This window comes from Hippopotamus amphibius, chromosome 13, assembly GCF_030028045.1.
Source record: "Hippopotamus amphibius kiboko isolate mHipAmp2 chromosome 13, mHipAmp2.hap2, whole genome shotgun sequence".
Lineage (NCBI taxonomy): Eukaryota > Metazoa > Chordata > Mammalia > Artiodactyla > Hippopotamidae > Hippopotamus > Hippopotamus amphibius.
The window spans coordinates 92,141,440-92,155,049 of record NC_080198.1 but is presented as its reverse complement, the minus strand read 5'-3'; the positions used below and the strand labels follow the sequence as shown (position 1 = coordinate 92,155,049).

Sequence of the window (13,610 nt, the reverse complement as noted above, 5' to 3'; positions counted from 1 at the left end):
AGCCTTGCTGCTCTCAGCTTAACAACCTCCAGGGTTTCTCACTACACACAGATTCAGAGCGGAATCTTCACCACAGCCTGTAGGGCCCTGTGTGATCAGGCCTCTGCCTCCATCTCTCTTCCCTTCTTGCACAGTTCTCACTGGTGCCTCCCTCTGTGAGTGTGAATGTGTGTGCGTGTATGGGTGTGTGCCTGTCACTTCTCCCTCCCCGATCACTTCCCTGGCTGGTCCCCCTGCCTGGAGCACTTTCAGCTGCAGGAGGGTTCTGATTCCTCCACACCCGCAAATGCGCTTGTTATCGTCTGCCCGTTTCACTCCAGCCATCCTGGCAGGTGTGACGTGGAATCTCACTGTGGTTTGCATGTGCATTTGCCTGATTACTAATGATGTTGTGCATCTTTTCACGTGCTTTTTGGCCATCTGTATTTCTTCCTTGGAGAAATTTCTATTCAGACCCTTTGCCCATTTTAAAATTGGGTTATTTTCTGACTGACTTGTAAAAGTTCTTTCTGTGTTCTAGATATAGACCCTTTATCAGATACATGATTTTCAAATACTTTTTCCCATTCTGTGGGCTTTTTTCACTTTCTTTTTTTTAACCTTTGAAGCACAAAAGCTTTTAATTTTGACAAAGACCAGTTTACCTAATTTTTTCCTTTTGTTACTTGTGTTTCGGTGTCATATCCTTGTTAATCCTTTGTCAAATCTGAGGTCAGGTAGGGTTTTAGCTCTGTGTAGGCTTTTGGTCTATTCTGAGTTACCTTTTATAAATGGTGTGACTTAAGTACCAAACTTTGTTCTTTTGCACATGGATATCCAATCTTCCCAGCACCATTTGCTGAAGAGACCGTTCTTGTCCCCTTGATCTTGGCCCCCCTGCTGGAACTCAGCTGACCAGAGCCACATGGTTTTATTTCTGGGTTCTCAATTCTGTCCCATTGATCCATATGTCCATCCTTATGCCAGTACCACACTGTCCTGATTACTGCTGCTTTGTAGTAAGTTTTGAAACTGGGAAGTGTGAGTCCTCCTACTTTGTTCTTTCTCAAGACTGTTTTGGTTATCCTGAGTTCCCTGCACTTCTTCATGGATTTTAGAATTAACTTGTCAATTTTCACAAAGAAATCAGCTGGGATTCTGAAAAGCAATGTACTGAAACTGCAGATCATTTTGGGGTGCACTGCCATCTTAACAACATTAATTTTTCTGATTCATGAACTTGGGATGTTTTTCAATTTATTTGGATCATTTTTAATTTCTTTCAACAATGATTTGTAGCTTCAAAGTACAAGTTTTACACTTTTGTTGAATTTATTCTTTTTGATGCTATCATAAAGGAATTGTTGCTTTTCAAATTTCATTTTTGGATTGTTCATTGAAAGTATACAGAATGAGTATCCTGCAACCTTGTTGAACTCATTTACGACTTTTCTTTTATTGGTGGATTCCTTAAAATTTTCTGTATACAATACCAGGCAGTTTGTGAACAGAAAAAACTCCCTTCCTAATCCAGATTTTCATTTCCTTTGCCTTCCTAATTGCCTTTGCTATTGTGGCCAGCCTACTAGTTGAATTCTATCTAGTACTCATCTGAAAAAGAATCCTGCCCGCAACCTTCATGTTGAGCAATGGATCTCTTCATAGCTGCTCTATAAACTAACATAAAATGTGCTCTTTGTGGCACCCCACTGCACATGCCAGACACTGCCAGGCCCTTTACACTAGCTCCTAAAATGCTCACAACAAAGCACGGCCACATGATACTGTAAGAAAGCGGAGACTCAGCGTTCAGATAACTTGTCCAAGGTCACAGTGCAAGACAGAGGCCAAACTGTGAAAGTAAGGTTCACAGCCCTTCCATGACATCACGCTGCAACCATGTGCTTTCCCTTCCCTCACACTCGGAGGAAGGGTTGGCCCATCTCCATGAACAGGAAATAGATAAAGGTGGCGTACAGCACCGGTAATAGCTTTCTTTTGGGAAAAAAAAACAAAATGAAGTAGAAAAAACCTGTTACAACATATGCAGGAATTTGTACATAAACAGTGCACATTTTTAATAGGCACTAATTCAGATTTTATTACCCTTTGGGACTCCACGCAACGAAGGAAGACATGACTTCGAAATAAGCATCACCAAATGACCACAGAGGAAAAAGCGGCCTGGTAGAGCTGTGGGGACAGTGAAGTGGAGCCGCAGCGGCAGCAGGGACCAGGATGCAGGGGAAAAGGTGAGAGATGACTGACCAAGATGGGGCGGGAGGAGTCCTGAGATGCATTTAGAAAATGGGGGAAATGGTGCTCGCAAGTGCCACTAACTGCGGCAGCTGGGACCTTGATGGCCTCCGGGGAGACACACTTCACACCACTCTGCTCCTACCCACTGATCAGAAGCTAAACTGGAGTGTTCTCTCAATATTTTGGTGGGCTAGCTTAGTCAGGAGATAACATCATGATTATAAAGCATCCAAATACTGACTTTAAGATAAAAATATAAACTGTGAGGAACAGCATTCTTTCACTCTGACCATTTGTTTTCTACCACCAAGAGGCATTAGGTTCCTTTTGCTTCAGGAAATATTTCCACAGCAACTAAAATCAGTGTTCCAAATAGAGCATTCATTCATTTTTTTCAACAAAGATTTAATGAGCACCTCCTATGTGCCAGGTATTGTTCTGGGTGCCAGTGTTACAGTAGTGAACAAAGCTCATGCAGAAATTCCTGTTCTGGTGGAACTTACGTTTTAGTAGGGGAGACAAAGCATAAAGAATATAAATGAGTAGAAAATACAGAACGTAGTGACAAGTGCCAGGGAGAAAGACAAAGCAGGGAAGACCAGAAGTGTCGGGAGTCCCTTATCCTCTTTCTACCGACCCTCATTCCTCGGGGATCCCAGCCTGTCTCATGGGATCAACGTGATCTGCAGACCTGTCCCCTGACCTCCAGACTCATAAACCCAAATCCCTACTCAAGCTCTGTGCCGGGCATCCCCAAATTAACATACCCCACACAGAGCTGATCTGCAGTTCCCAGCCTGCCCCTCCTCAGCCTCACGCACCTCAGTGAAGGGCAGCCACCCTCTTCCCGCGGCCAACAACCACCGCAGCCTTCCTTGACCCCTCTCCTCCTCATGCCCCACATCCAGGAAGCAGATTCTGTGGCTCAACTTTCAAAATATATCCAGAATTCTACCGCTTGTCCTCCATGCCCCTCCTACCATGCTTGGTGTGGTCCACCATCACCTTGTTTCTGGGAGACTTCAGCAGCCTCCTAACTGTCCCTGTTTTGCTTCTTGATCCCCGAAACAATCTACTTCAACAGAGCAGCCGGAGGGACCCTGCTCAAATGTTCCCCCGTGCGACAGTCCTCCGCACAAACCTCCCACCTCACTCAGAGTAAACAACGCTCCCGTGGCCCGGAAGGCCCCATGACCTCGATACCCTGGTACCTGGCTGCTTCCTGCCCCTCTGCTCCTCCCTGCTCTGCAGCCTCCCCGCTGCTCAGGAGCACTCCAGGCACTTCTGTTTCCTCTGCCTGTGACTCTCTTCCCCCAGAGAGCCACGTGGCTCACTCCTCACTGTCCTCGGGCCTTTCCTGAAACCTCAAGGACTCCGACATCTCCCACGGGCCAAATCCCTATTACCAGGACCTTCTCTCTTACAGCACAGACTGATTGTGTACCCAGCTGTGTAATATTCCACAGCCATCTGTTCCCCTCTGGACTGCAAGCACACGGGCCTATTTTCTCCTTGCTTCTGTATCCCCAACACCTAGCACAGTGCCTGGCACAACAACTCTCAGTGTGGGCGAGGGACCCAGCAAGGGCAGACTCTCTTCACATGATTTACCCTCATCTGGGCCCCAACACTCTGGACTGGCTTCTCCCACTCTCAGCGGCCCTGACAAGAGTTCCTGAGTGAATGAATGGATGGAGGAAGGGTTGAGCAGCCAGTCTGGGAAGAGTACATTTAGACATGATACCCCTATCTATTGTTTATGAAAAACAGGACCGCATCACTTTGTGAGTGATGCTGGGGTTTCCCCTCATCAGGGACAAGTGGAGACGGGGGTCGGAGTGTGTGTGCGAGGCCTCTGGCCTCTGGGACAAGGCAGCCTCCAGAGAGGATGGGCTCAGGCTCCGCAAAGAGTGACCCACACCTGGAATCCCAGTGCTGCCCTTATCCTGTTGACTTTTAACAGGTTGTATAATTTCTTCAAAACTCTGTTTCCTTACACATAAAATGATGACAATAACACCTCAAAGGACTCAATGAGACTTGACCTGTCGACACCCCCAACGGGTGCCCAGCACAATGAAGGGGCTCACTAAATACCAGTCTCCTTGCCCTTCCCACGGAAGCTGTTTTCAGCCACAGAAAGGCCTCCAGCATCTTTCAGGTTCACAAAGCCACAAATACACTTTCAATTCCCTCGCTCGTAATATGTAGAGAATAAATCAGATGGCAGGGCAACACAGATCCACGTGTAAATACCAGGTGCACCATTTATGAACTTTTAACTTGGACAAGTTTCCCAGCCACTCAGAGCCTTTCAGAAGGCTCATCTTAAAAAAAAAAGGTTCATGAAATCCATGGCGGCGGGCTGCTGTGAGGATGGTGGTGATGTCTGTAAAGATTCAGGGCAGTGCCTAGCACTGGGAGGCATGCGGTAAATGAGAGCCACTGTGAGAGCGCACAGAGGAGGCGAGGGGGACTCTTGGGCCTCAGCAGCCTGGGATTCACGCAAAGCAAAGCTCACCCCTGCCACGCTCCTCTGAGGCACGCACCCCTACACAGGGCGGCCAGCCTGGCCAGACACATGGATTGAGGACGTCCCTGACAGCGTTCTATACATTCCCCTGTGTTTTCAGACTTTACAGAGATGCTGTATTTATCCAGCATCCACCATGTGTCAGCATCTGTTCTAAGTTATAGGCTGGCCAGCAAACATGAAGACAGGAAGCATATAAACCCAGACTTGCATTTTGTCCTGTTGGCTCAACTGGCTGACAAAGGCCGCTGACATCACACGCTCCACCCAAGGCAGGATGGTCAGCTCCACACAAGGTCAGTGCTGACAGTGCACTGTGTGGGTGCCGGGGAGGCAACGCCCCACCGTTCCTGAGACTGACAGGCAGAGATCGCTGATGTTTCTTTTGGGTTCTAAGTGTCCAGTCCCCACCCCACCGGTGTCCAGCAACTCAGGCCCTTTCTCTGGACCTCGGTGGCCCTTAGGTGACTGAGGGATCCTCCCACCCCCCCCGCAGCAGTCATTAAGATCCAACCATGACCAAAAAAAGGCTGCCATTTCCGTGTTTCCTTTGCTTTACGCAAATACAAACACCACGAGATGTCGGGGCCGTGTTCCTTCGTTTTCTGCTTTGTATTTTAGCCAACAGGTCACAAGGAAGAGACGTAAGGTGAGGTTCTGACTTTAATTCGTACCTGGATATTCTTCAGTGACAGGTTTTTCTTCAGAGTCTTTTGAAGGGTCCTGGGAAACTTTCTCAGAAGACATAGAGTCTCTTGTCTTTGTATTTGGTTCTGGTTCCAGCTTGGATCTGAAGATAACAAATCAGCAGTCATGGCATTTACTTACACAACAGGATTCCGCCTGAAAGCAGAGAGGAGTCACCCTGACCCCTGCCATCTTGCTCTGTACCCTCGGCTGGGGAGCAGAGCCGCGGCCCCGGGCCCAGCGCCCATCCCGACACAGCTCTTAGGACACGGCGGAGCACCCCCTCCCCCCGCCACAGCACGCAGCAGGAGGAGTGCTGGCAGTGTGTGCGGAAGGAGAGGACACCGGAACCGCCCTCCCTCCCGACCCCACACTCTACACGTGGGCAGCGAAGGCTGCTGCTCCAAGTTCAGCAAACCCAAGAAGCTGTTCATCTTACACCAAAGCAAAAGTGTTGCTGAATACACACACGCACGTGTTCTATAACAAAGATGATATATAAGTAATATCTTAAAATAACTGAACTGTAAGAGCACGAGTCGTTAAATATCCACTGGGGGGCAAGGCCTTGTCTCAGGTCCCTACGCCTCGGCACTCGGCACTGGCCCCGGCTCCTCCCACGGTGTATTCTCAGGGCCGGGAGCCAGCTCACCTGCTCACGAGGCCTTCTCTGACTCTCCAGCCTGAAAAAGGCCTCCTCCTCCTCCTACTCTGTGCCCAGGGCCTGCCTGTCTGCTCCCCTGCGGCCACCGCCGTCCGGAATGATCTTGCTCGTTCGTTTATTTCAGCCTTGATCCACTGGAGTGCTCGCTCTAAGAGCAGGGTGCCTGACTTTATAAGTCGTGGTTGCTGTGTAGCCCTAGGTTCTAGATGAGTGTGTGGCATTTAGTGTTTAATAAATATAGGCTGAATGGATGCTTTACAACTGTCAATAAATGGCTAATAAGAGGGAAAAAACCTGGTTATGAAACAACAGGCCTTGTACTGGAATTCACATAGCACTATGAAAAGTCTAGGCAGATTGCTGAAAAGATCCATGATAACTTCCAGGCAGAAAGACTAGGCAGAAAGACTAAAAATAAAAAGAACAATGTAAATGCATATAAGGATGATATTAATGCCAGCCAACGTTTACTGAGGGCTTATCAGGCATCGGCCATTTTTCTAAGCACTGTATATGCATACATTTATTTCATGTCATACATCCCTATAAGGTAGTTACTAGTATTAGAAGCCTTTTTCCAGAGGAGGAAACCGAGGTATAGGGAAGTTAGGAAACTTGCCCAGGTCACAGTTAGTAAATGGCTGGGCTGGGATGTGACCTTAGGGAACCCTAAACACAACAGGCTAGTATTCTAGGAACAGCTGGCTGTTTTGGAAATGCTCCTCTACAACATTAACAAAAGAAATTTCAAAAGTAACTATAATATCAAGCATGTTAAGTGTTCCAGTTACGGCAGCTGAGTGACAGACTGCTCTAAAACTTAGTGCCTTGAAACAATATTAATCATTTACCATCTTTCGGTGTTTCTGGGGTCAGGAACGTGGGAGAAGCCTGGCTGGGCAGTTCTGACTCATGAGGGTACCGCCATAGGGCAGTGGGGCCCCATCATCTGAAGGCCTGGGGCTGGAGGATTCACTTCCAAGGAGGCCCATTCACACGGCTGTGTGTTGGTGCTGGTAGGAGCCTCGTCTTTTCTCTGTGCGGCCATGTCAGTGTGTTACCTAGCATGCAGCTGGCTTCCCCCAAAGCGAGCAGTCTCATAGACTACGGTAAAAGCTTCACTGCCTTTTATAACAGTCCCAGCCTCAGTTTATAACAAACTGTCATTTCTGTCATATTCCACTGCCCAGGCAGTTGCAATGGTCCACTCATGTTCAAGAAGAGGGAACACAGACCTCATCTCTCCCTCTCAATGAAGCAGTAATAAAGTCACATTTTAATAAGACCATGTGGGATGGGATATGTTTCGGTGCAGTCATCTCTGAAAAATACATCTGCTATTCTAAGTATCACAGATACACACAAAGATATAGTTTCAAGGATATTCATCACAGTACTGCTTATAATAACAAAAATGACTTAGATGTTCATCAAAAAGTACCTGGTTTAAGAGTTGGAAGATACAGTGAAAGAGAAGACTCCATTTGCAATAGCCCAAACAAAAAAGATTAAACAACAATAACAACAAAACCTGCAGCATAAACTTGGCAAGAAAAGCCCACAACACATTTGTGAAAAACTCCAAGATGTGAATTTAAAAATATACTGTGATCCCAATGAAAATATCACCAGATTCCCCGCCACCCCCCATCTTGAAGTCAAACATGTCGATTATAAAATTCATTTGGAAACATGCAAGAATAGTTAGAAAAAAATGTAAATAAATATTGACTCTAGTTAATGATATACATGCTTAACTATTTAAGGGTAAGTGTACTAATGTTTGCAATTTATTTTGAAATACATAAAAAACACCAAACGGTATTAACTCCTATGGAGGGAAATTTAGTAATATCTAGCAAAATTATATTTACTTTCTAATCCAGCAATATTGCTTCTATGACTCTATCCCAAAGATACAGCAATAATATGAAAAGGTAGGTGCAAGGCTATTCACTGTAGCAATCTTGTAATTCAATTTTAATACAGCAAAATCCTGGACACTATCCGTATGCCCATCAATGTGGAACTAGCTTAATAAACTCTGGAGTACTATGGAGCTGTCAGGTATGAAGAATACCTTCACAGACTGCTGCGGAGCAAATCAAGCAAGGGGAAGAGAAGTGTGTATAGAAGGCAACTTCCTTAATCTGATAAAAGGCATCTACAAAAAATCTACAGCTAACATCATACTTTATGGTGAAAGGCTAAGATGAGAAAAAAAGGTCGGGATGTAATATACCTGGGCAACAACAGAGGAGAGAGAACAAATACAAATCATTTTATGAGGCTGGCATTATTTACCCTGATGTGGAAACCTAACGAAGATGTGATGAGAAAGGAAAATCAGACAAATTGGGCACTCCATACATTCATGAACATAAATGCAAACATCCTTAACAAAATATAAGTAAACAGAATTTAACAGTACATAAAAACAGCAATGCATCATGACCAAGTGGGATTTATCCCAGGAATGCATCTTAAAATCAATCAGTGTAATATACCACAGTAGCAGATCATCTCATTAGATGCAGAAAAAGATTTTGAAAAATTCAAGATACCTTCATGACAAAAAGTTTCAGCAAACCAGTACTACAGAATGTGCAGGAAACAGTTGATGCAGTGGGTTTGGGTGTTCCAACTCTACACATTACAAAGAAACTGGTCCTGGACCAGTTCCTGGGAGATAACCACCAAGCTCTTAGAACATCCTGCCTGATAAAGAGTGTTTTTGTACCCCTGGGGCCTTGGACCACATCAGACAGTTTATGCTAACAATGTGATTAACGTTGGGGCCCTGGACCAAGCTGTATGAGTTTGACCTGCGGAGGGGCTAGAGCCTGAGTAACTAAAGTCAGCAGCTTGGGTGCTCCATATATACATGAGTGGTCCCCTGTGAAATCCAGGATGTCAAGGCTCCAGGGGGCTTCCCGGGTTGACACATACTGTGTACATGTTGTACCACGTCACACATTCTCGTTGCTGGGAGAATTAAGTACTGTCCTTACTATTCTATTGGGAGGACAACAAGAAGGTTGCATCTGGTCGCTCCTGGACTTTGCCTTACGTGCCTTTTACCTTTGCTGATCTTAATCTGTATCGTTTCACTGTAATACTATACCACAAGTATAACAGACTTTCTGAGTTCTGTGAGTCCTTCTAGAAAATCATTAAGCCTGAGGGCAGTCTTGGGAACCCCGCACAAAGGAGGGAATTTCCTAACCTGATAAAGAGCTACAGAATACCTACAGCTAACACTGCACTTAATGTGAAACAATACATCCTTGCCCCTTAATCAGGAACAAGGCAAGGATGTCCATTCTAACCATGCTGGAGGCCCACATCCTAGGCCATGCAGTAAAGCAAGAAAAAGAAATGAAAGGCTTAAAGATTAAAAAGTAAAACTGTTATTTATATATGGCATTATTGTTTATGCAGGAAATTACACAGAATTTACCAAAAAAGCAACTAGAACCAATGTGTGAATTAATTAAGGCTGCAGGACAGAAATATTTTGCAGATACAAAAATCAGTTGTATTTTCTATATACTAGCAATGAGAAATTGAAAAAGAAAATTAATACCACTTCCAAGAGCTTCAAAAAATCTAGGAACAAATTTAACCAAAGTTGAGCAACACTTCTATGTTGAGAATGACAAAATATTGCTGAGAAAAAGAAATTTAAAAATAAAGATGGGGGTTTCCCTGGTGGTCCAGTGGGTAAGACTTTGCGCTCCCAATGCAGGGGGCCCAGGTTTGATCCCTGGTCAGGGAACTAGATCCCACTTGCATGCCACAACTGAGAGTTCACATGCTGCAACTAAAAATCCCACATGCCGCAACTAAGAGACCCAGTGCAGCCAAAATATCACTAAATAAGATTCTTTTAAAAATTAAAAAAAATAAAGATAGAAATGAATAAATGAAAAGATATACCATGCTTGTGGATAGATATTAAGACATCCATTCTCCCTAAATTTATATGTAGATTCAATATAATCCCTATAAAAATCCCAGCAGGTTTTCTGACAAGTTGACTCTGAAATTTCTATGGAAATATACAAAGGATCTAGAATAGCAAAGATAATATTGAAAAAGCAGAAATTTGGAGAACTAACATTAGCTGACTTCGAGATTTACTACAAAGCCACAGAAGCCACAGTAATCAAGATGGTGAGGTACTGGAAGAAGAGCAATGTGATCAGTGACACTGAATAAAGAGTCCCCAAAACAGATACATATATACGGTCAAGTGATTTTTGACAAAGGAGTCAGGTCACTTCAGTGAGGAAAAGAAAGTCTAAACACTGCTGGAGTAAGTGGATATTTATGTGGAATAAAATGAACTTCAATCTCATCTTGCTATATCAAAAAATTAATCTGAGATAGATGATAGGCTTAAATATAAAACTAGAATCACTAAGATTCTAGAAGAAAACATAAAAGAGTACCTTGGTTTCTTTGGGGTAAACAATATAAAAATTGATAAATTGGACTTCCTCAAAATTAAGGGTTTCTACTTACCAAAGGACACCTTTAAGAAAATGAATAGACAAGCCACAGAACAGGGAAAGATATTTGTAGCATATATCCAGCAAGGAACTTGTATGCAGGCTATACAAAGAACACCAATACAAGTCAACAATAAAAAGACAAACAATCTGGGAAAGAAATGGGTGAAAGACCTGAACAGACATCTCAAAGAAGAAAATATACGAATGGTCAATAAGCAGAGGAAAAGGTGTCCAACAACCTGGGGAAATAAAACCACAGTGAGATACCACGACAATACCCACCAGAATGTTTTAAAAAAACTATCAACCCCAAATCTTGGTGAAGATGTGGAGCAACAGGAACTTTCACACATTGCTGGTAGGAGTGTAAAACAGGACGGCCACTTTGGAAAACTCAGGGCAGTTCCTTAGCTGAAGAAACATCTCCACTCTGACAGAGCAACTCCACTTCTAGGTGTTCACATAAGAAAAATGAAAAGATATATCCACACAAAGGTCTGTCCCAGAACGCTCACAGCTTCCTTATCCATAACAGCCGAACAGTGGAAACAACCCAAATGTCCACCAACAGGAGGATAAATAGACCGATTTTGGAAAATCCATGCAATGCAACACTATTCAGTAATAAAGAAGAAAAAATCATGGATAAACATAACATGAATAAATCTCAGGAAAAAAAAAAACTGGTTAAGCAAAAAAGCCAGTTAAAGCCATAACTGAAAAGAGAAACTTATTTAAAAACAAAACAAGGATCTATTCTGTTTGACATTACATGTATAAATACAATTATTGAATTTATCACTTATTTCCTCACATTTTACCTCAAATATTAGCTTTGGGATTTAGTATGTGGCAACCTGACACCTTAGCCAATTTTCAAACTAGCTTAACATGAACAAGACATCCATTTGCCAGAAATTTCAGATTTTTTTCCAGTTACTAAATAACAAGTGGCAAAATTTCTCAGCCTGTTTTCTCATCTGTAAAACGGGACTGTACAAGCATCTTTCTACTGGTTTATATGTAAATCTTTAGCACAGTCTAGAGCAAGAGCTGAAAAAATTAGCTCTTACTACCACTCTTACTACCGCTGCTACTATCACTGGGTAATACAGAAAGGCAGAGGGAATAGACAGACAGTCTTGTGAAATCCTAAAGAAATATATACTTTTTATTTTGACAACATGCAGACCAATGAAGGAACAGAAGAAAACAGCTGACACAATCCAGCAATAATTCAAAAAATTCAGGGACTTCTCTGGTGGTCCAATGGTTAAGACCTTGTGCTTCCACTGCAGGGGGCACAGGTCAGGGAACTAAGATCCCGCATGCTGTGCAGCACGGCCAAAAATTTTTTTAAAAAATCAAAAAATTCAGAGAAGGGAGAACACTGCTGTAACCAGTGCAAGGGACTCGGCAGGGTCTTCCAATTACGGGTCAGCTAGCTCTCATCTTCTAGGTTGGTGCTGTGGAGGGGGGAAGGATTTCAGGAGTCTTGGCAGATCAGCAGCGGAGAGGTCTCAGGGTGGCAGCCACAAAATGCTTGAGTGTGGGCAGCCTTGTCCTCGCAGGACTGGCCTGATGTCCTCCTAGACTGTCTTGACTGACAGGTTGTAATTCCACAAATCCATGGTAGTTGGAGCCTGGGTCCTTAAACCACCAGCTGACTGACTGACTGAGAAAGATCTATAGTTTAGAAATACGTTTGGAGACAAAAGTGGGCTTGGATTCTTGTCTGCAGCTTATCTGCAGAGTAGCTTCTAGTCTGCCACTTATCTGCAATGTGACAGGATTTTTTCCTTTTTGTTTTTTAAATCCTCTTTGAGTTTTCTTCATCTGCAAAATGAATTAAATAGCGCTTTTCTAAAAAGGTTCTTGTAAACACTGAATGAGATCACCCATGGCAACGTACCTAGCATAGAGGTTGGCGTGCAATAAGTGCTGCCCTGGCTCATCTTCTAAGCACTGGGCATCGGTTTCTGTATCTGTACAGCAGCTTCCAGTATTTTCTGTTCCAACCAATAAAAAACGGTTCAATCTGCCTTTCTCCCTTTCACTTCTTTGGTAATGAGAAACCAGGTTTCTCTTATCCTTCCAATATTAACACTCAAAGTCACTGCAAAGACTAAATAACACAGTAGGCCAAAAAAAAAAAAAAAAGTACTACAGAAAAGGTAAGTAATTTATAAATTCATACTGCTACTAAATCAGAGAGTAGAAATAACTGGGGGCTTCTTGGGGGAGGTGTCACTTAGGCAAACTCTTAAAAGAGGAGTAAAGTTTTGCCAGGCACAGAAAATCAGAAAGGATATTCTAGGCATAAAGAACCTAGGTGTGGAATTGCTGGGTCATCGGATAGTCATTTAACTTTGGAGAACTATTTATTTGGCTGGTTCTAATAAAGAGTTAATTTATATTCTCACCAGCCATAAGTAAGAGTTCCAGTTGCTGCACACCCTCCCTAACAGTTATCACTTTTATTTTAGCCATTCTAATATGTGTGAAAGGGGATCTTGCAGGGTTTTATTTTATTGTGAAATAATCACACGCACAGAAGTCTGAAGTGTAGTACAAAGAACGCCTTTTTCCTGAACCATTGGAGAGTAAGTTGCCAACCTGACGCCCCTTCACCTCTGAATATTTTAGTATTTCCTAAAAACAAGAGTATTCTTTGATACAACCAGAATACAACCATCCCTATCAGGAAATGCACGCTGACACATTTCTCCCATCCTTTCCCTAGACCTCACTCTAATCTGACCAGTCATCTCAATCATATCCTTTATAAGACAAATATTCAGTTCAGAGCCACACACTGACTGCATCCAGTTGTCATTTCTCTTTAGTCTCCTTAGGATTGAACAGATCTTAGTCTTTCCTTGAGTTTCATGTCCTTGACACACAATAATGTGTCAGTTATTCTGTAGGACACCCCTCAATTTGAGCTTGTTTGTCCTTTCCTCATGGTTGG

At 43.5% G+C, this 13,610-nt stretch overlaps 1 protein-coding gene across 3 annotated transcripts in view; it reads right to left on the bottom strand.

The window, feature by feature from the left end:
* Positions 1-13,610, bottom strand: part of STX18 (syntaxin 18) — a 120,617-nt gene that overhangs the window by 18,380 nt on the left and 88,627 nt on the right. For all 3 annotated transcript variants that reach the window (XM_057704430.1, XM_057704429.1, XM_057704431.1), the window contains exon 6: positions 5,446-5,561. In XM_057704430.1, coding sequence (XP_057560413.1) covers positions 5,446-5,561 — 116 coding nt within the window. The remainder of the gene's footprint in view (positions 1-5,445; positions 5,562-13,610) is intronic.